This window comes from Bidens hawaiensis, unplaced genomic scaffold (genome assembly GCF_021521415.1).
Source record: "Bidens hawaiensis isolate Kalapana, Puna unplaced genomic scaffold, B.hawaiensis_p1.1 tig00029065_1, whole genome shotgun sequence".
Lineage (NCBI taxonomy): Eukaryota > Viridiplantae > Streptophyta > Magnoliopsida > Asterales > Asteraceae > Bidens > Bidens hawaiensis.
Window position 1 is genome coordinate 91,623 of NW_027494793.1, and position 26,966 is coordinate 118,588.

The 26,966-nt window shown below is 33.7% G+C and overlaps 3 protein-coding genes across 3 annotated transcripts; 2 read left to right on the top strand and 1 right to left on the bottom strand.

Annotated features, from left to right (window-relative positions):
* The first annotated feature begins 885 nt into the window (after positions 1 to 885).
* LOC143578219 (methylsterol monooxygenase 1-1-like) lies at positions 886 to 3,575 on the top strand. Its single transcript, XM_077061872.1, has 5 exons — positions 886 to 1,585; positions 1,713 to 2,035; positions 2,135 to 2,282; positions 2,953 to 2,997; positions 3,391 to 3,575. The coding sequence occupies exons 1-5, from the start codon at positions 1,256 to 1,258 to the stop codon at positions 3,451 to 3,453; spliced, it is 909 nt and encodes a 302-aa protein (XP_076917987.1). The 5' UTR covers positions 886 to 1,255; the 3' UTR covers positions 3,454 to 3,575.
* Positions 3,576 to 9,994: 6,419 nt separating this feature from the next.
* LOC143578220 (uncharacterized) lies at positions 9,995 to 13,011 on the top strand. The gene has a single exon (XM_077061873.1). The coding sequence runs from the start codon at positions 10,381 to 10,383 to the stop codon at positions 12,745 to 12,747; it is 2,367 nt and encodes a 788-aa protein (XP_076917988.1). The 5' UTR covers positions 9,995 to 10,380; the 3' UTR covers positions 12,748 to 13,011.
* Positions 13,012 to 18,139: 5,128 nt separating this feature from the next.
* Positions 18,140 to 25,785, bottom strand: LOC143578221 (SNARE-interacting protein KEULE-like). The gene is made up of 21 exons (XM_077061874.1): positions 25,503 to 25,785; positions 23,227 to 23,285; positions 22,859 to 22,940; positions 22,443 to 22,521; positions 22,270 to 22,320; positions 22,058 to 22,154; positions 21,936 to 21,968; positions 21,707 to 21,832; positions 21,412 to 21,606; positions 20,629 to 20,712; positions 20,443 to 20,541; positions 20,282 to 20,355; positions 20,112 to 20,208; positions 19,916 to 20,041; positions 19,736 to 19,831; positions 19,526 to 19,645; positions 19,071 to 19,148; positions 18,796 to 18,992; positions 18,598 to 18,688; positions 18,422 to 18,511; positions 18,140 to 18,319 (listed from the first exon to the last, which is right to left on the bottom strand). The coding sequence occupies exons 1-21, from the start codon at positions 25,576 to 25,578 to the stop codon at positions 18,266 to 18,268; spliced, it is 2,004 nt and encodes a 667-aa protein (XP_076917989.1). The 5' UTR covers positions 25,579 to 25,785; the 3' UTR covers positions 18,140 to 18,265.
* Between the last annotated feature and the right edge of the window lie 1,181 nt (positions 25,786 to 26,966).

Below are 26,966 nucleotides of genomic sequence, written 5' to 3' on the forward strand. Positions count from 1 at the left end.
TGTGTTTGTTTTTCCGAAGACGTTTCATTAAAAAACGTCTGCACGTCCTCTTCTCCTAGAAGCATTGTTCAACCCACTTCTCACCTCTTCTCCTCTTTTTCTTATTTTTTTCATCATTGTTCAAGCATGTTTCAAAGCACTTCCAATCAATTAACAATAACAATAACAATGGCTGCAATCAGTTGTAGGTATCTTTCACTAACCTGCACAGCAACACCCATCAATCAACAAGACTCCAATTCAGCCACTTTGCCGACCAAGATAATCTTGCCCAACAAGAAGCCCCGGAAATGGTCCACCGGCGTTGCTCCGGGAGACTACGGCGGACCACCCACCACCAAGCTCCGTAAGTACCGGGCACCGGTGTTGCTCCGGGAGACTACGGCAGACCACCCACCACCATCAAGCTCCGTAAGTACTGGGGCGGTGAAAAGGAAGACCCTTTAACCTCCGATGAGTTGATCTGGAACAATGATTTCATGCCTCACGTGAACGATTGATTGGAGATTCGAACTCGGACCCAACCATGTCCCCTGTTCAGGTTTTAACTTTTAATCCCAATTCAGTATTATTATTATTATTATTATTAAGAATTATATTTATATAATAAAAATGACATTTTGATGAGTTACCATGCATTTTGATGATTACCATTAGTTTGTTCGATTCGGTTTGTTTAAAAACACTCTGTTTTATTTTATCAGTTTGCAGACGTTAAAAACAAACAGTCTATTTCTTGCAGATTGCAGAGGTTTGGTCCACCTCTTCTGCTACAGATGCTTACAGATGTAGTCCGCAGACTGCAGACGATTTACCTCTTAAAAAACAAACAGCACCTAACTTACATGACTATGTAAACCCAATCACATGGCTCTGGATCTCATTGAATAAAACAATATATTATGATATGGTTGTGACATATAACCATGTGCTATCACAATATAAAATCTGAAATTTTGGTGCCACACGTATAAGTTGTTCATATACATTGCGTCTATCCTAAGGTTTTGCCAAAAGCTATTTTTATGTCACACTACTTTGTATAGGAAATCAGAAAGTTGTGTGTTGCCATGCAGTAATTAAAAAGTATACAAACACGTGTCACAAAATAACAAGATATCTTTTCAAGTTTTAGAATTATTTATGATACTCAAATAAGTAAGTTTTATATATAATTTTGTTTGTATATTCATTTCCTTGTATATATATATTTGAACAATGTAACAAACTCAACTCATCCCTTCGACATCACAAAATGTTGCCCTATGCCACTCTCCAAGAGGCTGAAACCACCATCGGCCGACCTCTCACCCTACCCGAAACCTTATGGTTTAACTACACCGCCAATAAGTCCGACTACATCCTGTACTGTCACAACATTCCCTTAATATTTCTCTTATCAACTCTAGTACCTCTCTTTTACCTTGTTATGGAACTCATGTTTCCCACTTATGTCGCGCCTTACAAAGTTCAACCCAAGATTAATGTTTCGTTATACGAAAACTTTAAATGTTACTTGGTTGTGCAACGAACGTACTTTTTCATTGTTGTACCTGTACTACTCGTATCGTATCCTTCCATAGAAGTAAGATATTTTGTTTTTTAAGGATTTTTTTTTGAATAGTGAACTTCTTTTTATTTCTCGTTGTCTGCGATCTTATTATATTATCATGTTATTATAACATGTAACACGTTGCGATTAACATATGTAGATGGTTGGTATTCGAACAAGCTTGCCGTTACCATCATCAACGGAGATTATATTACAATTGATTATCTACTTTGTTATCGAAGATTACGCAAATTATTGGATCCATAGGCTTTTTCATATCAAATGGGTGTATGAGAACATTCACAAGGTTCATCATGAATACACTGCGCCTACAGGGTTTGCTACTCAGCACGCGCACTGGCTAGAGAACTTGGTGTTCGGTATTCCATCGTTTTTGGGTCCTGCGATTGTTCCTGGACATATGGTTACATTCTTGTTGTGGCTTGCGTTGAGGCAAATCGAGGCCGTTGAGAATCATAGTGGGTAAGAAATAAAAGTTACAAACATTAATATTAATATTAATGTTAAGGTAAGAATAAGTTTAGTGATTAACTAAGTTTATGATGTGTTTTAACTATGTAGGTATGACTTTCCATGGACATTTAAAAAATACATACCATTTTCAGCTGGTGCTGAATACCATGACTATCACCATTATGTTGGTGGCCAAAGCCAAAGCAACTTTGCACCCATCTTCACTTATTGTGACTACTTATATGGGACTGATAAGGTAATTAAGCTATAAAAGCATCTTCACCATACATAAAAAAACGTGCTAAAAAAAATTCTTTCTTCTCCCTCAACTCACAATTTTTATTTTTAATTTAGATAACAATGAAACGTGAACTCGATGGGAATACTTGACACTCGAAACATTAGGGACGAGTGCAATTCCGGCTCAACCTTTTTTGGGGCCTAAAACGATGTCTAAAAACGAGTCCTTGTTAAAAAAAGTTATATTGCTTTTACTCCAAAAAATTCAAAATATTGTCATCATTTTATGGAAATAGATAAGTAATGCAGTTCCTCACCCCTTTCAGACCTAATTCAGTTTAAGTGTCGCTCAAATTACAGACATTAATCCAAATCCCAAATGACAAATGTATAGTTATTAATTTTGTTTTGGAAATTAGGGGCCTTAGATAGTGGAGGCCTAAAGCCCTAACTTCATTTCGTTGTCCTTAGATATGGCCCGGGACGAGTAATACATGTAATAATAAATTACATGTGTTTGTAACAACAAATTTACATATATGTGATCATAATATTACATATAGTAAATGAAAAAAAACTATCCTTATATATAATTAAATATATACAATAAATATAAAATGATTGTTTGTTAAGAGTTCTACGTACGTGATGTGATGCTAGTTGTGTCTGTTTTGTACTCTTACCAGGGCTACAGGTACCGTAAGAGACTCATGCAAAAGAAGCAGCAGCAGGTACGCATGCACTGAAATCTTTATATATATGTATTCGAATACGAAATGTGAGAAGCTATTTCAGTTTCGTACAAATCAATTTTAGTGGTTAATATATATTAAATCGGTGAGAATTTGGTAATTAACCAAACATTAGTAACGGATAGGAGGGGTGTTATCAATTTTTGGATTTTTCGTATATATAATCAGCTTATATTTAATTTCACAAAGGATCCAATTATAATAAATAAGCCGGTAAGCACCTAACAAGCTATGCCGCAACCCTTTTTTGAATGACATACATGTATTAATTAATATTAATATGTATAAATTTTGTTAGATTTTATGATTTGCAAGCTTAATTGTGTAAATTTGATTTACCAGAAATCCTTTTATTAATTTGATGTAATTTAGCTGAAAGATGGCTCAAAAGGCAATGGATCATATGCTACTGTACAAGATATCAAGTCGGAATAATCAACCATCCTCTTATGTATATCAGAATCCTGCGTTAGTTGATTCGCACAGTGGATTAACGAATGAACGCTTTATGAAATCTTGTGTCATGAACCTCTATTTATTTATGATATATCGAGTGAATGAAATAAGAGAGCGTGACACTTATGTCATGAACTTCTGTTTGTTTATGATATATTGAATGAAATAAGAGAATGTGACGTCTTCTTTGTAATATTCATACGTACTATTTGCGACTTCAAACTATTCTAATAACTGAGTAGCAAAAACTTGCGAGAGTATTCATCAGTAATATATCAGTGAATTGTTTTTATCGGTTTCATAACGGTTTCGGTCTTAGGATCATGTTTATTAACTCAATTTACAAATTTAAGTGGTTTGGGCCAATTGTTTTTATCATTGTCACAATATTTTATAAAAGTGTATAGGGTTGTTTAATAGATTCTTCAACGATAAATATATATACAGTTCAAAATAATGAATGAATAAGTTAAATGCAAATAAAAACTTCATGGGCCACTTAATAACCTTAAAAAAAAAAGCAACTCAAATGTGTTACAGACTTACTGGCAGACTAAAGCAGGACGGCCCGGCCCATTATGTTAAGCCATAGAAGTATTTTTAGCTAAAACCAAAAGAGGCATCCGGCCCAAAAGTCTAGAGCCACAAATAAATTAATAAGCCTTAAATATATTTGACATAATGGTTCTCATAAGAAGATCATATTTAAAAGTTTAGAACCTTTATTCGCTAATTATAACGTACGAACATAGACCTAACGAAATAAAATATGTCGAGTAACGCGAAATTACTTAGTACAAACATGTATGATATGTGGCATAACAAATCACAGGATGTAATTGAACTACAACACATATATGAATCCTAAAACAATGTTTTATCATGTGTGGCATGGTTTGTTTAAAAATTTATATTTGACAATCTAGTATGAAAATGATACCCATTTTACACTTAAAAAGAATTCAAGAATATATTTGAGGGTTTACCCTTCATGTGGACCCTTTGATTATATTATGATAATAATCTATTCATTATCTCAATGCAGGGCCGGCCTAGGGTGTGGCCGGGTAGTCGACGGCTACATGCCGACACCCCGTTAGGCCCGAAATTTTTTTTTTAAATTATATGTATTTTTATGAAAAAAAATTATGTATAATCAATGTCTCAACATAATTTCAGAATCACTAGCTTGGTCTAATGGCAAAGAGGCGTGACATCTAACCAAGAGGTTGTGGGTTCAAGTCTTAGTTGATACATTTTTATGTTTATTTTTATACACAACTCAAATTATAACTAAATAAGCCCACTTAAAATTAAATTGTTTAAATCCAAAAAAATGTTCCTTCTACTTAAGGCAAAAAAAAATTTCGCCTTTGGCCCAAAAAAATTTTCGTCTTTTCGGAGCCGGCACTGTCTCAATGATCACATGTTTATTATCCAGAAGAATTGGTTATTTGCTAGGTTATTGACAAAAAAAAAAATCAATTGAGGGCAACTCAATCGGATTATCAAATTAAGAAAGTTCGGCTGAATATAAGGGTGTTTATGGATTAGTATGGGTCGATTTTGAGCAATAATCGAATTTTAATTTTTGAGTTTTTAAACACCACTCGTGTTTGGTTTTCCCCATTAGAACTTTACATTTTTTAGGGGAAAAACTTTTTGGCCCAAAATAATAAAGTTAGGGTCTATTATTTTTAATTGATAACTAATACATTATTATGTATTTAGGCTATTAAAGTTACATAATTTATTAATTAGAAATTAATTTAAATAAAAATTAAAAATGAAAATCTATAATTTTGGCTATTTCAAAAATTCAATGTTTACCAAAATATAAAACTAAACAATCGGTTTTGTTTTGAATTGGTTTATTTCAGTTCATTTTTTTGGTTTAATGCACACACTGATTGTCTGATAGTGTCGGAGCGTTTTTATCTCTTTCTTTTTTTAACATAAAAAAGGATTATAGAATGTTAGGGAGTTTACATCACATTCATTAATGGTTATTGTGAGTTGGAATTAATGTTGAATATTATTACTATATTAGTGGTCAATTACATACACAAAATGTATTAGGTGCACCACTAATTTAAAGTTTACACTATAGCATTACTTATGAAACTTAATCTATTATCACTATATGGGAACATATCAATTTTCATGTGGTTGCATATATTAGTTTACCAACTACATGTCAAACCTTTATTCATGGTATTTGAAAAGAACTAAACTTGTCCCATCTTAAAACTTTTGGTTATGTTTTGAATGGACCAATTGATGTACACCAAATAACATTATAAATTAATAATGATCCTACCTCTCCATTAATTATAACATGTTTAGAACCATTAACCAAAGATAATTTACGCAATCTAACCAAAAACTACTTTTTTGTCGTCAAACTTCATCTCTACTTAAGCTTAGTATAGCTATTTGATATAGGTGTTCGCTATACTCTGAACGTATACAATGTACACTTATTTTAATAATTATAACATTAATAAGGCTATGTGTTGTCGATTAACACCCAGGGACGCTACCACACCCTTGTTGGAGCCACATCAGCGAAATCACCGACCTTCTCAGCCCAATCTGGTGTTAATGGCTACCGATCATCCTTCTTGGCGCCCCTTCACATCCTACCGACACGGTTTCACGCCCCAAAAACGCCCCTTAGCCTGCAAAAGTGTGGTCACGCCGAATATGAAGTTGTCTTAACACCCACAACGTCCTGCCTGATAATAATCATAATAATAAAAAAAGAAAGAAAAAAACATTCATTACTAGTGTGATACATATTTGTTTATGATGGAATTAAAACTTGAACATCTATTTTAATGAATACTAATGGCAAAGCTACCAAAGTGATAAATGACCATTAAAATTGGAGATGAGAAGCTTAAATGCGTATGGGTAAGTTACTTCTTTACCCTCATGAAGTCATTATTACGTTTATATTATAACAAAAACATCATGTGACATAAAACCACAAATCAAATCTTAAACATAGCAAAATTTAAAATTTGAAAAGAATTGAAAGAAAACAATAAATAAAAGTGGTGCATGCTGCCCCACGAGACCCACCAACCAAATAACAACATTAACAATGAGAAAAACGTCTACAATATTTTGCTTCGTTTTCAATAAAATATGTGATTTATTTTTTCTTAAACACAATATTATAATTTGTTTTAGATATACGGTGTCTAGCTCAAAAATATGAGAATAAAGAAAGTGATCACGATAATTATTAACAGTTATACATGAGTGTCTTAAAGAAAGTGATCACGATAATTAGCTTATAGAACTTCTACGAAAACTAAAACAAAATGATGCTGATTTGATCCACGAGTTAGAGACTAAAATTTGGACCTACTGGACAAAGATAAATCAATCAAAAAATAACCTAACTTAAAAATGACATAATTCGTGTGATGCTTAAAGTTACGAGACTCGTAAGCGATGAACAAAAACGTCTCAACAAGTCATATTATGAGATTATGAGACTCATAATTTAAGTTTATTTATTTTTTATGTAACCTGTAACATTTTACTTAAATGCATCCATGTTAAAAAAATTAAAGAAATAGAAGTATGATGGCTGAACCACCAAGCTTCTCCCTCATGGGTGGGTATATAAAACAAATAAATAATAAAGTAAACACTCCACTTTTATAAATACTGTATACTCTAACTAACCTCAATAATTCATGAATAAATCTACATATCTTAATTTCATTAAATATTGTAAGAAAATCTTATGGACAGCCACTAAACGACTTTTTAACATAAATACAAAAATACAAAATATATTAACATATAATAACTAGTATATAATATATTTACGTGATGTACATTTTTTTTTAATTACATTATATAAATACTTTCAGGAGAAACAAGGGACCTTAATTATAGTCTTATAAGGTTATGTGTAGTGGAGGGGCTACAAAATAAGACGTTTTGTGATTTGTGGTGTCCAGTTAGCGAAGATTGAGTTTTTGTTTTAGGGTATAATGATGTTATAGCTATATATATATATATATATATATATACACACATACATATCTCACACACAATATAATAATAATAATAATAATAATAATAAAAATAAAAATAAAAACAAAACACAAACATGCGACAAATAGTCATCCTCCCCTTATCACCCCTATTATCGCCGCGGGGTAGGGGTGTGGGGGGGGAGGTTCTCTTCAAAATCGCCACAGTCGTCCCATAAACTCGCCCCACTACGCATTGCTTACGGGGTGTTTAGACATAATTTAATTATGTAGAGTTGATGATTTTATGTGAAGCAATTTATTGTTTAAAAATAACTTAAAATGAGTATCAATATCTTGTCTTTAATATGTTCAAACTTTTTTACATGCTTATGGCGTAGCATTTTTATTGGTCTAATATAAAAATATTTTACCTAAAAGATTCATTTTTTTTAAACAACACGAAAAAGATTAATTGTCACATGATTTTATTTGCCTTTTTTTATCATATATTGAAGTGCATGCTTCCGAAGTGAGATACCTTATTATCTACATATTTTGAAAAATAACATCTTTTAAAATAGGTTAATAAAATGCAATCTTTCTAAGATTATGATGATATGATTGTTAGATTTAATCGAGACAGTTAAAAGATGACAAAGACGGACGATCATGTTGTTGCTTAAAAAGATTATATTCCTAGTTTTGTATCCAAACCATAATTAGAGGCAAACAAATCATTCTTAAAATGGCTAATGCTTTCATCCATTGTAATTCATTCTTGATGCTTCTTTTTTTATGAACCTAATGACATATTATTTGATAGATTCATTAAAGTTATTAATAAGTTGATATTTTAAAAAGACAATTACAATAAAAATGTTTATATGTGATAATGTTTATACGAGATTGATGCGGACGATGATGTACGAGCTTTTCTTCGAAGACATGTCAACCTAGAGCTCTAAAATTTCGAACTCAATAAATGAAGACAATCGAATAAATCAATAACGTCAATTATCTAAATTTCAAACTAAATTTTCCTACCATCATGTTTTGAAAAAGCAAGCACACGTATCAAGAAAAAATATGTCGTAAATTTGCCTTTTTACAATACTAAAATGCCAATATGGTTATCTTTTAGGATGTAAGAAAAAAATAAAGTGTGTATCTTTACTTTTGATGAAAGATACCTCTCTTTCAAAAGTTTCTAGCAATATTTTGTCACTATAATCTTTACCTTTCATTTCAACTATGTATACAAAGAATAACAATCCAAACAAATTGAATTAATATTCAATACAACATTAGTGCTTAATTATGGAATTAGTCATGAACTTAATAGTGACAAATTTGTCATTTTCTGACTTAGTTTTATATACCAATAAAATAGTAAATAAAACATATATTCTACTTTTCGTCCTTTCTTTTAGTTTCTTTACTATCAACCGGTTCCCATATTTTGAACTTTTATAACATAGATTTTTAAATGAAACATAACATCTACACTATTAATTTAAAATATGTACATATCAATGTAAATAATATTAAAGCTAAAACATAGTAGAGTGATTGTTCAATGTTCACATAACTTAGACTAGATAACATTGTGTGTTGTAGTTTAACTAACTTCTGCTAGTTAAAACGTCAAATCAACGCCGTGTCACTATCTCGTAGGTACTGCTTTTAACTAGTTAATATTTTTCAGACGTGTTGTGGGTTAACTAGGTTAAACTAGATATTTAAAAAAAAGACAAAAAAAATATGATTGATTGTTAATGGGTTGGAATCCAACTTTGAACCTCTTATGCGTTAACTTGTGACGCTGGAGACGTGGGGAAAGAAGTTGGGTTGGGGTTGTTGTGGGATGGTGATGGTTTAACAAGCGAGGTGGAGGTCCCCCCCCCCCCCTCCCACACACACACACACACAATGTCGCCTACACAACATACAACCTAAAAAACAAATTGGTGTAGGAGTCTCGCTAAAAATTAAAAGGTATTGTTAAGCGTATCACTCACAAACTTAGCAGACACATGTTGATTAAAACAATTTCCTCTCACATGTGACATGACCCACCCAAACTAAGATAGGTTGACTATTCAACTAATCATCCTCTATTCATTTAACTGATTTAAATACATGTCCAAATACTATAAGAAATATTAAGAACTATACCTATACCCTTGAATATATGAGCTATATCACTCTATGTCAATATAACAAACTAATACATTCATCCATGAATATAAAATGAAGAGAAAATACAGACACAAAAGACTAAAAAGGTGAAGTGGACCCCACCAAACTAATAGTAACAATTCTTTATCATACACACAAAACACCCCCTGTTGACTCCGCACGAACTCTTTGTCAGTAGTCTCTCTCTACCCAAAATTCCATTTCTACATAAACCTAACTTAACCCACTTTTAGCCTCACTCACCACCATCAACCACCACCCTCAACCACAAGATTCCATTTTTTTCACAATACCCACATAAAATCTTGAATTATTTTCCCAAAAATTTTAACCTTTTTCATTTTCTTGAAAATGGCCACCATGACTTATACACCCACCACCACCATCACCACCACTCCCACCACCATTTCTTAACCCAAGATTCAGTTTTTCACAATACCCATATAAAATCTTGAAATAATTTCCAAAAAAAATTTATCTTTTTTATTTTCTTGAGTATTTTCTTGAATTATTTCCTTGAATATTTTCTTGAACAATGGCCACCATAACTGATACACCAACCACCACCACCACCATTTTTTAACCCAAGATTCAATTTTTCACAATACCCATATAAAATCTTGAAATAATTTCCAAAAAAATTAATCTTTTTCATTTTCTTGAATATTTTCTTGAATTATTTTCTTAAAAAAAAAATTATTGAAAAATGGCTACAGTCACTGACACACCCACCACCACCACCACCCAACCACCACCACCACCACCGGAGCTAACCACCGATGAACTGGCAGTAAAAGTTGTAAACAAAAGATATCAAGGGTTAATAATGGTACGGACCAAAGCCATCAAAGGCAAAGGAGCTTGGTATTGGGCCCACTTGGAGCCCATTTTGGTTCCTAATCAAGATTCCGGTGAGCCCAAAGCTGTCAAACTCCGGTGTTGTTTATGTGAAGCTGTTTTCTCAGCTTCCAACCCTTCAAGAACAGCTTCTGAGCATCTCAAAAGAGGTACTTGCCCCAACTTTAACCCGGGTTCTAGCCCTGACCCGACCCGATCCGACCCGGTTCAGACCCAAACCCACCGGAAACGGAGGAGTGGTGGTGGTGGGTTTAAGTTTGACAGTAACAGCTCAGAGACCACTTACTCAGTTGCTCCAATCACCATGATTGAACCACCAAGGTTTTCTGTTGATGTTTCTTACCCGACCCGACCTGACCCGGTTCTAGCATTCTCGGGACCGACCCGGGTTCCCGGGTTGTACTCTCAACAACAACACCAACACCAACAGCAGCAACAACAATCACATGTGGTGTTATCAGGTGGGAAACAAGATTTGGATGCTTTAGCAATGTTGGAGGATAGTGTGAAGAAGTTAAAAAGCCCGAGATCATCGTCACCGGGCCGGGCATTGACGAAAGCCCAAATAGATTCGTCGCTCGAGTCGTTAGCGAATTGGGTGTATGAAAATTGCGGGTCGGTTTCGTTTTCGAGTTTGGAGCATCCGAAGTTCAAGAGTTTCTTGAACCAAGTCGGGTTGCCCGCGTTGACCCGACGGGACATTGCGGGTGAACGGCTTGAGTTAAAGTATAAAGAGGCGAAGGCGGAGTCGGAAGCTCAAATTCGGGACGCGTTGTTTTTTCAAATTTCGTCGGACGGGTGGAAACCGAAGGTTAACGGTAATAATAATCGTTATTCGGGTTGTTCGGGTGATGTCGAAAATTTGGTTAATTTGTGTGTGAATTTGCCTAATGGGACTAGTGTGTTTAGAAGGGGTGTGTTTACAAGTGGTTATGTTTTTTCTAAGTATGCTGAGGATGTTTTATGGGAAACAATTTGTGACATTTGTGGGAATAATTTGGAACAATGTGTTGGGATTGTGTCTGATAAGTTTAAGGGTAAGGCTTTAAGGAATCTTGAGAATCAACATCATTGGATGGTGAATCTTTGTTGTCAGTTTCAAGGGGTTAGTAAGTTGATCCAAGATTTTAACAAAGAGCTACCATTATTTCATAATGTGGCTCAAAATTGTATGAAAGTTGCTAATTTTGTGAACACCAAGTCTCAAATTAGACATTCTTTCTTGAAATATCAGTTGCAAGAGTACGGGAGGGCGGCATTGTTGCGGGTCCCGTTCGGGAGGGTTGAATCCGAGCCCGTGTTTCAAATGGTGGAAGATGTGTTAAGCTCAACAAGAGCATTGCAATTGGTTTTCCTTGATGAGAGTTGCAAGATGGTGTTGTTGGAGGATCAAACCGGGAAGGAGATTGAGGAAATTATAAGGTCTCGGTTCTGGAATGAATTAGAGGCGGTTCATTCGTTGGTTAGATTAATAAAAGGAATGGCTCAAGAGATCGAGAAAGAAAAGCCGAGGATCGGGCAATGTTTGCCGCTTTGGGAGGAGCTTAGAGTGAAAATAAAGGAGTGGTGTGGGAAGTATCATGTTAATGAGAGTCATGTGGACAAGGTTTTTGATAGAAGGTTTAAGAGAAACTATCATCCCGCATGGGCGGCTGCTTTCATTCTTGATCCGTTTTATTTGATTCGGGATATAAGTGGGAAATACTTGCCTCCTTTCAAATGCTTGACTTCTGAACAAGAAAAAGATGTTGACAAGCTTATAACAAGGCTTGTGTCACGTGATGAGGCACACATTGCGTTAATGGAGCTCATGAAATGGAGAACCGAAGGGCTTGAGTCTGTGTATGCACAAGCGGTTCAATTGAAACAAAGAGACCCCGTAACGGGTAAGATGAAGATAGCTAACCCGCAAAGTAGTAGACTGGTTTGGGAAACGTATCTACCCGAGTTCAAGTGTTTAAGGAAAGTGGCGGTGAGGCTGATCTTTCTTCATGCCACTTCATGTGGGTTCAAATGGAACTCATCTTTATGTAGATGGGCTCAATCAAGAAACGGGATCGATAAGGCACAAAAGTTGATATTCATTGCGGCCCATTCTAAAATTGAAAGGCGAGATTTTTCGATTGATGAAGAGAAAGATGTAGAGTTTTTCTCGTTAGCGAGTCGAGAGGATGATGTGCTCAATGAGGTTATGTTTGATGCATCCTCTTTGTGAAATCCCATCTTCTGTTTTTATCTTGCTTTTGATAATTATGATTCATAGATTATTTAGGATTTTTATGTAGATTCTTTTAGTTCTACTTAGGGTACTTGTTTAATTGCTCTTTTAGAAGCTTTTGGCACCTTTGATAGTTATAGAAGGGGTCATATTTTTTAGAGGTTAAAACGGGTGGTTTCTTTTTTGTTTGGTGAGTACAAGGAATCAAAATCAAATGAAGATAGTTGTAAGGGCATCTTTGATGGGCCCGTCGACCCAACGTTTATATGGAGGAGGGGGGGGGGGAGGGGGTCTGCAAACGTGAAAGAGAAAGGGAAACCGCAATGTCTTTGTGCATAAACCATATGTGACAGACGTATTAATATGATAGGGAGGAGAGAGAAAAGTTGTGTGGTTCGTGAGAGGTCGAGTGAAGTTTGTGGGGTAAGCTCGAGACAGTCAGTCGTGGAGGTTCATGAACGTCTCTCGACTGAAGATGACCTAACATTCTTAATCATGTAGGTAGTTAATGTAGAGAAAATTCTTAATCTTTAATTAATTTATGAAAATACTATGTAACAATTTGTGCTTACATTGTTTTTTTTTGTCCATGTTCAATGATTGTTATTATTGATAATGATTAAGAATTAGTTTGTAAGGAAAAGATAAAGACAATTAAGAGAATAAGTTTCTACTTTTGGTAGTGTGTTACACTTTTACTACACCTACAAGAATCAGAAACCTATAAAATTTGAAGGGCTCAGGTGCAATATCTTGCAGCTTCTAAGGGGTAAAACAAAGTATTCATTATTATTATTTATTATTATTATTATTATTATTATTATTATTATTATTATTATTATTATTATTATATGGGTGGTTACTAGTAGGCCATGATTGAAGAAAAAAAAGGAGTTTTAGAACCAAAAGATGGAAGAAGGGTGTCGGCATGAAGCAACACATAAGTTCCATTATCAAGTTGTTAGCTGTCTTGGTGTTTAAGGTGTGCATACCAACATATATATGCATCAGTGTCGTCACCAAGAACTTTAAAAATTCTACAAGTCAAAAAATGAGCCCTTGAAATTTAAAAAAAAAAATGAATATCACTTGAAGGATTTAAACTACAATGGGCTTGTTAAAGGTTGTATTAGTTAGAGCCATTTGCCTATCTGAATGTAACAATGCGTTATTCAAATTTTAGTTAAACCATAACACATACTCTTATCACTCATCATGAATAATTATCAGTTGAAATTATTTTATACTTGGTTTTTATCAACTTTTCTAGCCATTAAATAATAATACCCTGTTCATTTAATCATAATTCTAATCCTTCACTTATTTCATCATGATGTATGGCAGCCTTTTTTCTACCTTTATTACGTGATGGTATATGGTTGTATATATAATAGAAAATTAATGTACGATTAAAATAAACAAGAAAAAAAAAGTGAAAAAATAAAAGTATTTATATATGTATATTAAAACACATTTAAAGGTTGTGGAGGACATTAAATCTCAGTTATTATTGTAATCGTTTTATAGTAAATTATATAAATATCAAACTCGCTTAACTAATCAACAAGGCGTAGCATTTTTGTCATTGTTTCTAGATGTTCAAATTGTAGGTGTCGGCTTTTATTTTTGTTTTTATCGTGTTGTGTATCTCACCTTTCTTGTATCAAATGACATGCAGCCTATAGTGGTATAAGGTGTCTAGTAAATACATTACTTCTTAACAGGTTGAGAGTTTTTTTTCTAGCATTGGTGTCGATTTAACATTAGGTTATGACAACGTGCTAATTATTAATAAAAATTAAAATAAAATAACTAAACTTTCTTATATGGATGATTGTTTTGTTATTTTAATCATGTATTTGTTCTACTTCCCACTAGTTATGATAATATTGGTTAAATAAAGAGAGTGATAAACAAATAATGATGAAAAAAAAAAGAGTAATTGAAAAAGGATGGGTGGTATATCACAATTCCACTTTTGTAATAAAGCAACCTCCTAATAATTAAAAAAGGCTGCCATACAATTTTCTACATTTGGGTACAAAATTAAAGTGGTGTTTTATTAACTCACGTGATACCTCTATACGGTATGATTTGGAATGATTATATTGCAATTTCAAAAGAAATAAAGTATGATTATCATGATTCATGAGTTGAATGAAGGAACTATTCATATAATTATCATTACCTATATTCTTTGATCATAAAGTATACACTATTTGCATGAATCAAGTGGGGTGATTTAAAAAAAAAAAGAGTTTTTTAAGTTTTTCTTTACAATAAGTGAAGTTTTCTCTTTAGACTTGTTTGGTGACTAAGCTCTTTCTTATTGTTTCGTATATAAACCAATGCGGGAACAATTAAAAACTTTAGTCCGAGGTTTTCTCCGTAATAAGTGAATGTAGTAATATCTTTTTGGTTTCTTTCACTCAACTTTCGATATCATTGGGTCATAGCTCAAATAAGTCAAGAGTCAATCAAATTTCGATAGTATATGTAGCATACAAAATTCGAAAAAGTGTAGGGTCGCTTGACCCTATTCTGCCCTTGGTTATGGAGAGAGGACGTCGGAGAGTCTAACGTTATAAAATGGGTAAGGAAGGGAGAAAATTGTATTTAGCCTATTTGGTTTTCATGACATAAAAGTTTAAGTATCTCAGTTTTTAGTATAATGAAATATGAAATAAACGCCCAACAAACCTAAAATTGGAAGACTTTTTGGTTATGTCATATGTATATATTATAATAAACAAAACTATCATTTAAGCATGTCTATATAATTTTATATTTTTTTAGATTTATATTGTCTATATAATTTTATATTTTTTTAGATTTATATTTTATTAGATAGAAGGAAGGTGTACCAAAAGCAGGTGCTATCAACAAGTTTATTTTATTGACTGATACAAAATGCAATCCTTTTATACGTTACCGTGTTTATTATTTACAGATTTAACTAATACTAAACCTTAGAATCTGATGATAAAAATTGAACCCTTATTGATCTCACCATGAATTAATTATCATCATAGTCAATTTAAATAATGGACCACACATTTAAACTCGTCATAGTCGGCTCGTGGTGTATAAGAAAATTCGTCACTATTGTCAAGATAAAAATGTACCACGCGAGGAAAATGAAAAAAGAAAGTATAGAAAAAGACATCATGTTTTTTCCTTAAAATAATATTATACGAGGTACGCGTTCTAGTCTAGAAATCATAATTTACTATAAAATACAACTTTTCATTTTATTTTGCAATAAAAGGGCGTATACTGAATAAATCTTATTATGATTTATGCTCCCTATAAAATACTCTATTTTCATTTGATATTGCAATAAAAGAGCGTAAACTAAACAACTCCTAATATAACAATCAATTGTGTTGATGTTACATATGTTTTGAAAGAGATATAAAGCAAGAAATGATGTTTCAACAAAAGGGTGTTACCTATATCATATAACCAATGTACCAAAACCTTAATTTGCCCAAACCTTTGGATGTACAATTACAACTTCAGATTCATTTCATGTATTGAACTATAGATACAATCCATGGATATGGGCCCCACACACTTCAATAATATTACATATTAATTACCCATGAAGTAGTACTATCTAGAAAGTAGAAAATAAAAATGAAAACTTAAAATGGTAAATACAAAAAGAAAGGAAACAAAGCAAGAACGGTTGAGCTTTACATAAAATTGGTCCATAAAATTGTACGGAATGAGTGAGAGGGCCACCACCAATAATAAAAGTTTGAAATGTGATGTATTTGGAATCAAAATAATGCTACAAGTACTTTGTAGTTGTAGTGGATTAAGATTTGCCTTCACAAATCTTATGGTAGGTTTACTTTCATTGCTATTATATTCCAACCTAGCCACAGCTAATATTGTCTCCTACTTTCTTCTTCTATTTTCATACCTTTAAGATTTAATTTCTTTTGGTAATACTTTTTTTTTAATAATATACATCAACTAAATTCTAAGTTTTATTTTACTTAAATTGTAGGTGAGATAATTATTCATACTAACAATATAGCCAATAACATTTTAAACATTTAATTTCATAGACAAGAACAATCTCATTCGCATAATCATCATAGTGAGGAAAAAGTCGATAACACTTTAAACGAGGAGACGTGTCTTCCTTGAGAGGGGAAATCGAGTGAAGTAAAAGTCAGGAGCGAGACAAATTAAACTTTTAGTATTATTATTATAATTGGGTGATGGTCTAAATTACTAAAATTCAATTTTCTTGATAGTCATATACTCATCACATCTAGAACACTCCTATCGATGTTGTAGAACTTGCTACTCGATAGTTGGACGGTGAGGCAAGGCACTAACGATTAACCGTTTATATATACACACACATATATTCTTTAAATGTAATATACACACGCACAAGCATTTTTATGTGTATATATACGGAATGGCGGAAAATGACCGAAAACTACTTGAGTCGCCAAAAATTTGCCGCAAACTGCCGGAATTAGGGTCCAACTTAGTCCGGCTAGGACCGATAAGTCCAACTACTGATTTTTTCGTCAACTACTCAAAAATTGATCAATCACCGGCCGACCAAATTAGCCGCAAACTGCCAGAATTAGGGTCCAACTTAGTCCGGCTAGGACCGATAGGTCCAACTACCAATTTTCTCGTCAACTACTCAAAAAGTAAATCACACGCCGACTAGCGATTGCCGATAGTCCCCATTTTTCCAACCGATGTTCTCGCCAATTACTCAAAAAATGATCAATCTCCGGCCAACCAGCAATTACTGGCCGATAGTCCCAATTTTTCCAACACTGCTTCCACAAGTTCACATATAGAACCACTCTGCGTTCTTATTATACAAAAACCATATATAGTCACTTATAATATTACGGTTTTCATAGGCACGACTTCGACTCTTGATGAGTTTAATAAACTTATATGAAACTGAAAAATAACTATCAAAAGATTGCACAAGAAATTTGTAGATTTGTATGGAGATAATAAATCCATAAGACATAAGTTAGAAATAAAAAGATGCTAAACTATTTATGTAGCTTTAGTCATAAAGGATGGAATCTAGTCATCTAAAAGTGATCACTCCTATTTTCAAAAGCATATGTTCCACCATTTTTACCCTTTCTTTTTTAGCCATCTATTAACTAGATCAAATCAATATGAAGTTTTATGAAGCAAAACTGAAATAATGTCAGCCACATGAGCTCGAAGCCTCGAATTGACATCGAGCTGAGTTTCTATCAGGCAAATGATAAACGGAATGAATATTAACGATACAAATACAAGTTACGGTCAACCAATTATTCACATCCAATCATCTTTTAAACTGTAAACACACCTGCTAAAGCCGAGGGGGGGGGGGACAATGTTAGAAGCAAAACCTGAAGTTTTAAGATGTTCGAGATATAAATATTACATCAGTTGTCAAATAGAGATAAGAGACTTGAATTAATGATTACAAACCGAAAACCACGCAATAACGACAAATGCATCCCTATATTTCAAGATCATCCAATGAGAGTTCGTTGGCAGTCAACAGCTTAAGTTTCTGCAAATTCATGGTAAGCGTATATTAACCAACAAACGATTCACACGTGCAAAAAAGAATTTATTTGTCGAGCTTTATAAATTTAAGAACTTGATTACTGACCGTGATGAATTGTGGAGGATCGTCAAGACTGGAAGAACCTAGAACAACTTCTCTCTTCAACTTATTTGTCAACTTGTGACACACCCGCAGCTGAGAGCAATGAGATGTAATTTAAGGTTTTGTACGTTAGGTGTAAAAACGGCCAATTTTTTTAAGAAAAAGTAGAAAATGTTTACTTCTGATCTGGTTGCTCCACCGACAATAAAAACAAAGATACGTCGACCCATTTTTTTAAAATCACTGGATGCATGCCTTAAGACAGAATCACTGCAACAAAAGGGCAAAAGGGTCAGCTTTAGTTTTACAACTTAATAAAATAACAATGGAAATATGAAACTAACAATTTTAATAAAATAATAACAATAAAGACAGACCTTGAATATCCGTCATCAGAATCTCGGGGCCGGGCCCATGTTGCTGGACGTCTTGATCTCATTGAATGAGCGGGTGGCACATCAACCATTTTTGTTGAATCGGACTGGGATCGCCCATGAAAAGTGGGACTTGGATCATTCATACACGGGTAATCATTTTTTGGTAGTTCGTTTTTGCTAAGCTTTTCGATAAGTTCCTGACAAGTGATGTGTGCTTTAGTTAGTTATGTCTGTTAAAGTGAAAAGATTATAGAATAATAAAAAGAAGTCCATACCTCAATCATAGGATAAAACCGTGATAGCTGCCAAGTTGATTCTTCACCAACACGCTCTTTTCTTAACCCAGGCCTTTTCTGAATTAACAAGAAATGACATTCAGATATAAAAGTGCATTTCTCCGGTTTATTGGGTCGGTTTTCAGGTCAAACCCGTCTTGATCTGAACCAAATTAGTATACTTTTGCTCCGAACCCGTTTCCACCAGTCACCCAAACCCGCCCAACACGGTCTTTTCTTAACCCAGGCCTTTTCTAGATTAATAATGACATTCAGATATAAAAGTGCAACTCTCTGGTTTTTAGGGTTGACCTGTTTTGACTTGAACCAAATTGGTATACTTTTGAAACAGCCCATTTTAATCCAAATTTATTTTGTTAAAACTCGTTTTTACCAGTCACCCGAACCCGCCCGACCCTACCAGTTTGCAGGCTTAAATGGAACTATGCATATACCTTGTGAACATCAAACTTTAAAGAAAAAGCACTGATTGAACTCTTTTTAGATTCTGATGATCCCTCCAAAAATCTCATATTGTATACAGCATTCATATCATCAGAAGGGAGTCTTGCTAACTGCAAAACATACACAAAAGATTCCCATAGGTTTCTCTATTTTTCATAATAACAATTAAACTAGTATTCAATTATAAGTATGAAACTAACCTCCATTAACTTTGCAAGCTTGTCACTGTCATATTTATCTGGATGAGTTGCTGCATATATCATTAATAATCTCAGTTTACTTTCACATGGAGCATCCTGCATTAGGCGAAACATAATGAGCATACATATGATGTGTGTGGTTTTGATTAAACTAGATAACTTTTTAAAATTATAACTCACCGGCTTTGTTCTCAGGAAGTTGATGACTTCTTTAGTTCCTGCATCTCCAAATACAAGGTCTTGTTCTAGTTGTCCCACTTCTTTAAGCCCCGACTCCCTTATAATGCTATTAATCTTTGCAGCAATCTGTTCCAATCATATTGGTAATAGAGGGTATTACTGGAATTTGGAAAAGTGATATGCGGTGCGAACTTACATCAACATGAAGGGATAGTTTGTCAATTTGTTCACTGTATTGTGGTAATGCTTGAACCATCTTTTGCAAGTCTCGGGTTGACAACTCACCACCGCCTCTATGCAAAATAAAAAGTTGTAATTAACTTCTAAATAAGTATTAGGAATTTTCATAACAATCATTAAACAGACCTTGAACCATGCATCTGTGCAGCTTTGTTTTTTGACACAAAGCTTGTCATCTTATCATGCAACCGTTCACTAGCCTGAAAATACAAGAATATCACCCATTTGCAAGCATCAGCTCCTAACTTGAAAAAAATAACAAACAAAAATAAAAAAATGGGACATACATCTGCTATATGTGAATGACGGAGCTCTAGCCACACGGGATCATGATCTTCTAGAAGGACTTCTTTCTTTTCAGGCAGCCCACCTGTTTTGCTTGCAACCTAAGTAATATAGTTACTTGATATATAGTAGTAAAATAAAAAAGATAAAACTTGGTGAACAATCCATGCCCAGAATGATAAACTAACCTCGTGAACATATTTATTTCCATCCATATTTAGTAAATCATGACACATGGCATCATATGTCCATTCATGAATGATAGGAGCAATCTACAAGATAATATTAAAAACAATATATTACAGTAAGAAAATCATAACCTGTTAAAATACATAGGCCTGTAGATGAACCAAACTTTTAACAAACCGTCAGGCAGGAAGTTCGTTTATGTTTGTTTATTTAATAAACGAACAAACTTGAGCAAAACAAAACATTTTGTTTATTTAGTGAAACAAACGTATATGAACACGTTATTTAACTTTTACGTTTGTTCATTTAAATTTGTTTGTGTTCGTTGTTTGGATTCATTTATGTCCGTTATTTAACTTTTCTTTTCAAGTTCTTTCGTTAATTCATTCTTTTAAATTTTTTGGCCCATTACAATTTAGTGTAGTTTTTAGTAACTTTTTTCACTCCATCACATTGTTGTTCACTTGTTCACATTTACTTTTAATCGTTTTAGCTCAGTTATGTTTGTTCATCTATGTTCAGTTAAGTTCGCTCATTTACGTTCGTGAACCGTTTGTTCGCTCATTTACGTTCATGAACCGTTTGTTTATCCTGTAAACGAACGAGCATAAACAAACAGGAACAAGTTCATTTTCTTAACGAGCAAACACGAACAAGAAAACTTCGTTCCTTTAGTTGTTCATGTTTGATCATCTGTTTAGTTAAAATCAAATGAACGAACACTAACATGAACATGCTCCATTCGTGTTGGTTTGGTTCATTACAAGCCTAAAGATACATACCGGGTCTATCGATCTATCCAGAATGAGCAACTCGCACGTTTCTGTCTGAGGGAAGTTGAAACTTTTGAGAGATTTATACTTCATAAGACAATTCCAAACAGCTGCAGCGAGCTTTGTAGGGATCAAATCGCGAATCGTGGTCATTGTGGTGGGATCGAGAGATTTGGCAGCACGGTAACGCACAAACGGGAATTCCTAATAAGTGGCAATACAAAATTAGAAAAAGAAATAGGTTTCACATCTATTATTAGATTCCTTTAACCTTGATAACATTAAGAAGGGGATAATCACATACCAATAATGAAGCAAACACGGTTGCAATACGGTTGGCCATCATATTTAAGCACTCGTCTCCTTTACGGGTCATTTCCTCATTCCCATAAAGCTCTTCCAAAGCCATTGTGTTATCAGTTATAAAACACTGTCTCATAAAAAACAATTTATCGTCAAAAGTCAAAACCACAAAGCAGCAATATAATAATAATAACAACAATGATAACAATAATAATATCAGCATCAGATACCTGGCTATCAATAGCAAAGTACTCCAAGTTCATCTGCAAATTCACATCTAAAGTAAATACAAGTATGCAACTATGAAATATACTCATATATACAAAAAGAAAGATTAAAAATGAGCTTATACCTCTTTCATAGCACGTAAACGTGATTTTATACTTTGCTCCTTTTTTATGTAATTAACCAATTCTTTTGGGACAGAAGAGCTGAAGAAGACGTAGGCACTGAAAGGAGAAAGAAAACAAATATCAAGGAACCACACAAAGATTTAAACATCATATTTTCATGATGAGATGCAAAAAACGAAACGTGAAAGAAGGCCTATGATATTTCACATACTCTCTATAAAGAGGTGTCCTTCCAGCCATGTCAGATAGCAGCATACGAACGCTGCATTTCAATATACAAGTTACGTATTACAAATCTAAAACTTAAAATTATATGTTGTTGGTTAAAGAGTATGGAAAGAAAGAAAAACAGGGAAAAGTATTAAGTAAAGGAATTTAAATTACTTCTCTTTCGTCGGCTGTATGTAGTACACTGCATCCATAGTGGGCAGTGGCTGTCTTCTCTTGTTTATATCTTCCACCACTACAAAAGTAAAACATAAACCATTACTTATTATGATTTGACCATAGTCAATAATGATGGGCAATTATAGTGTTGTAATTGTCATTTACATAAAATGTAACTTCAGATTTATTGATAAAGATGTAAGCTTTTTTATAAAAAAAGATAGGTTTAAGCTTTTGGGATGGTTATAAGAAATCGAAAAGATTGCTGAGAATGTTAAAAGTTAAAGCCAAATAGTATGGGAAATGAAGTGGTTGCAATCAGTCAAGCATTAAAAAAACCATGTGAAAGTAAATAATGCAATTATAGTAAAGATTAAGAATAAATAATTCAAACTTTCTGAGACACGCCTTACATGAAACTCCTTCATCTGTGATATCCGCCATTTTGCATGAGCATGACATAATTTTTACAGTCACTTTATCCATGATCAATACCTAATCAAAAGTGTCAGTGAGTGAAATTTTAAAGGAAAAAAATACGAGCAAATTTGTAATAAGATGAAAAACTAATACAGTAATACTTCAACAAGAAACTGAGAAATATCATGAGGCATAACCTCATCTCGTTTAACCAACTTCATTTATAATCAAAGTGCGATCATGATAATTTTCCCCATGTTTACAAGTAATGAATAACTGAATATTCGAAATTTTAAATACCAATCATAGCATATAAACATGAATTTTCAGATTAATAAAATCACGACTACAAGTTGCATACCTTCCAATTTGATTTTGAATCCGGTCTTTTGGCCGACCTAAGCATTTCATACAATAATCCTGCATTCAGTAAATAATTACTCGGTCAACCGACATAGTCTTGAAATAAGACTACACATAACCAATATATAAGTAACTAACTGGTCCTGATATCAAACAAAGCTAATGACTCTGACCGTTGAGTTTCAAAACCAATTAATGACATACAGACCTAAAAACTTCTTACAATTAATTCAATCCCGGCTACTTCACCAGAAAACAGATGAGGGAAAACATTAATGAGATAGATCAAGACTGAAGACTTGAGTAAAATATATTAACAGTCAATAGCACTGACCAAGAGTATTCATGACATTGTTCCTTTTCTTTTCTGTGCATAAGGATTCGATTGGTAAGATATCATTCTGTATTATCCCATTTCTCATATCATACAAGTGCAATCTTACGTTGATGAAAAATGGAATGTAGATGAGATTATTGTTTAGAAAGTAGTTATAGCTTTATCTAGTATCTACAACTTAAATGAAGCATAGAACAGATATATACAGTATTTAGAACCTAAACATACATAAAGAGTGATAATAAATGCATGCAAAAGGGTAGTTGTTCATAAGAAGTTGGGATCCCAGAAGTGCTTTCTTGGACATGTAGCATAAACCTTTTAGACGTCTCAAAGTTATTTGCTTTTCTGTTTTAGATAATCACATTGAGCTACCAGTGGTAATATAGTCTCTCTTGGAATATGTATAGCTAGCTACTCAGATAATAATTTAATTCAGATCAACTTAAAGATGACTTATTCTTCTCTTCAATAGTTTGATTTCTCTATATGTACCAATACCTGAAGGGCATGAGATACATACAAAGGCCAGGAAACTGATTCAAGGGGAACATAACATGCAGTAGAAGGCATCCACAAGTTTCTCTAGTCAAAAGGTTTTTTTGTCAAATCAAGGCTACACATATTGTTTGCAACATAAACTGCATATATCACATGGCTTTTAAGCATTGCTGATTTATTTATTTATCCATTTTACTTTTTACCGTAAGCAGCCTCTCTATTCCTAGTGGGTAGAGGTAAGGTTGTCTACATCTTACCCTCCTCAGACCCTGCCATAGCTTTGCTATTGGCGGAATTTACTGAGTACGATGATGATGATATTTACTTTTGGCATTGTTGAAGACTATTCTCCCTGTTAAAAGACTTGAGAGATGTGACAGATTTCACTCATTTGGTTAATGCCTATATGCTAACATGAAGGGTTGCTAACCAAGTCATACTATAGAATAAAACATCTTAGCAGATTTGTAGCTTCTCTAACAAGGATCAATGCAGTTTATGTTGCAAACAATATGTGTAGCCTTGATTTGACAAAAAAACCTTTTGATTAGAGAAACTTGTGGATGCCTAAGGTCATATGATTGACCATTTAAGTTTCAATGTGTCTATTGCATGTTATGTTCCCCTTTAATCAGTTTCCTGGCCTTTGTTTGTATCAAACAAATAGGTAAAGGAACTCACAATCACGAGTAATTAGCCACAGATTCTTATACTCTATGCCTCCTTGAGAAGACATATCTGAATCCGACATCAACATAGTTGATTCGAATAGCTAATTACATGTCTAGCAATACAGACTTTCTTCTACCATTAGGCTTACAAACGATATCCTCAATTATCAAGTCTTAAGCAGCATAAGCACTTTGGTAAGTGAAATAAAACTCATAAACAAAACTTCATTATATGCACACACTACAGCTATACTACGACTTAATAAACCTAATCACAAACAGAAATCAGCATAATTGATTCGAATAGCTAATAGTTAATTAGGTTTGCAAACGATATCCTTAATTTTCAAGTCTTAAGCAGCATAAGCACTATCCTATATCATTCGGTAAGTGAAATTAAACTCATAAACACAACTTCATAATATGCACACACTAGTACTACAGCTATACTACGACTTAATAAACCTAATCACAAACAGAAATCAACATAACTGATTCGAATAGCTAATAGTTAATTAGGTTTGCAAACGATATCCTTAATTAATAAGTCTCAAGCAGCATAAGCATAAGCATAAGCACTAATCTATACCGTTTGATAAGTGAAATTAAACTCAATAACACAGCTTCATAAGTTCCATACCTAATCAATTCACACTACAGCTATACTACAACTTAATAAACCTAATCACAAACGCATATCAACTTAATATACACAAATACATAATTATAAGCAAATATATCAAACAAATAGGTAAAGGAACTCACGATCACGAGTAATTTGCCTGAGATTCTTATACTCGCTGCCTCCTTGAGAAGACGTATCGGAATCTGACATCAACATAGTTAGTTAATTCAACGGATCGGAATAAAATGACCGGAAGTTGAACGGAAACCACAGATCGGAGAAATTAGTTAGTTCCACGGTGGTTTAAAGGAAGAGAGAGAGAGAGAGTGTGTGTTGGATTGATAAATGGAAGAGGTTTGAGTGAAAATGGGTTGACTTGGTTGATTGTGACCCGACCCGTGTTTGGAAGTTTATTTGACGGGGTTGTACGAAGAAGGGCGTATCGGGTCGGGTCTGGTGGTTTAGAAGGTGTTGACGGCGTTAGTGGTTTCTTGCTAAAATGACCAATATGCCCTTCTCTTTTAGAAGTTATACCTAGACGCTAGTCGGGCGGTGAGGTAGAGACTAACAATTAATCAGGATTAATAGAGATCAATCGAATTGGAAATTATATGAAAATTTTCAAATATACATATATACCAAACTTTATATATTATATATAAAATTTTCAATTTTAACCAGTTTTGACCAAATAGTGATTAATCAGCCACTCGGTGGGTTCCAACTAGGGATTAATCGAAGATTAACCGGTGCTCATGTGCAAATTTTACAACCATGCGCCCATGTCCGTCTCTGAGAATTTAAATACCTCGGTCTAGCCAAAATAAAAATGGCCGTAGATTTAACGAAATATTTTTTATTCGTTAATGTACATGGGTAAAACTTTTATCGACCGATTTATTATAAGCGGAAACCATTCTGAGCATTTAATTATCTCATTAACGATTGCAAATAAACTTATTTTTAACACCCAAAAATATATGTATATGTGATGTGTATAAAAAGCTTGTGCTCCGGCCGATGGTGCGGCTCGCACACCCTCCGAGCCTCCTCTGCATGCGTCTTAGTAAGGAATGTAAATGAGCCGAGTCGAGTCATGTTTAACGATGTGTGAGAATATGAGAAACACAACCATTCAACTAGGGTTGTGGTTTTGTTGAAGTGTTAAAGACGTGTAAAGTATCAATTATTACTCTATTTTTCATATATGATTACCATTGTGGAAATAGTATTAACTGATGCCTAATCAAGTAATCATACATTGACCGCAAAAAATAAACAGATTTTTAGGGGTTGTATACTTGTATTGTGATTATTAAACTTTGAAAAAAGAAAGAAAAAAATAAAATAAGCAAGGCAATAGCGAAAACGGGCAAATAAGTTGCCAACTTGTGACTTGCCCAATTGCCCTCACCTCTTTCCAGGCCCACCCTTAAACACACAAAAAGCCCACACGGCCACACTTATTGAGTTATTTCTTAAGCCCGTTATTTCATTTTTAAAGTAAGTTTTGGTCCAACTTAAGAGAGATGATTATTCATCTCTTTCAGGAACTAAGTCATGATTAACATGTTTTTCTTAAAAAAATAAAAGGTAAAGACTCT

What these genes read in the sequence shown, in the direction of transcription:
- LOC143578219 (XM_077061872.1), top strand. Translation starts at nt 1,256, where the DNA reads ATGTTGCCCTATGCCACTCTCCAAGAGGCTGAAACCACCATCGGCCGA. An exon ending in GCCGTTGAGAATCATAGTGG is followed by an intron (nt 2,036 to 2,134) that starts GTAAGAAATAAA and finishes TTAACTATGTAG; the next exon opens with GTATGACTTTCCATGGACAT. An exon ending in TGCAAAAGAAGCAGCAGCAG is followed by an intron (nt 2,998 to 3,390) that starts GTACGCATGCAC and finishes GATGTAATTTAG; the next exon opens with CTGAAAGATGGCTCAAAAGG.
- LOC143578220 (XM_077061873.1), top strand. Translation starts at nt 10,381, where the DNA reads ATGGCTACAGTCACTGACACACCCACCACCACCACCACCCAACCACCA.
- LOC143578221 (XM_077061874.1), bottom strand. Translation starts at nt 25,578, where the DNA reads ATGTTGATGTCAGATTCCGATACGTCTTCTCAAGGAGGCAGCGAGTAT. An exon ending in ATACAGCCGACGAAAGAGAA is followed by an intron (nt 22,321 to 22,442) that starts GTAATTTAAATT and finishes ATTGAAATGCAG; the next exon opens with CGTTCGTATGCTGCTATCTG. An exon ending in GTTTACGTGCTATGAAAGAG is followed by an intron (nt 21,969 to 22,057) that starts GTATAAGCTCAT and finishes GTGAATTTGCAG; the next exon opens with ATGAACTTGGAGTACTTTGC.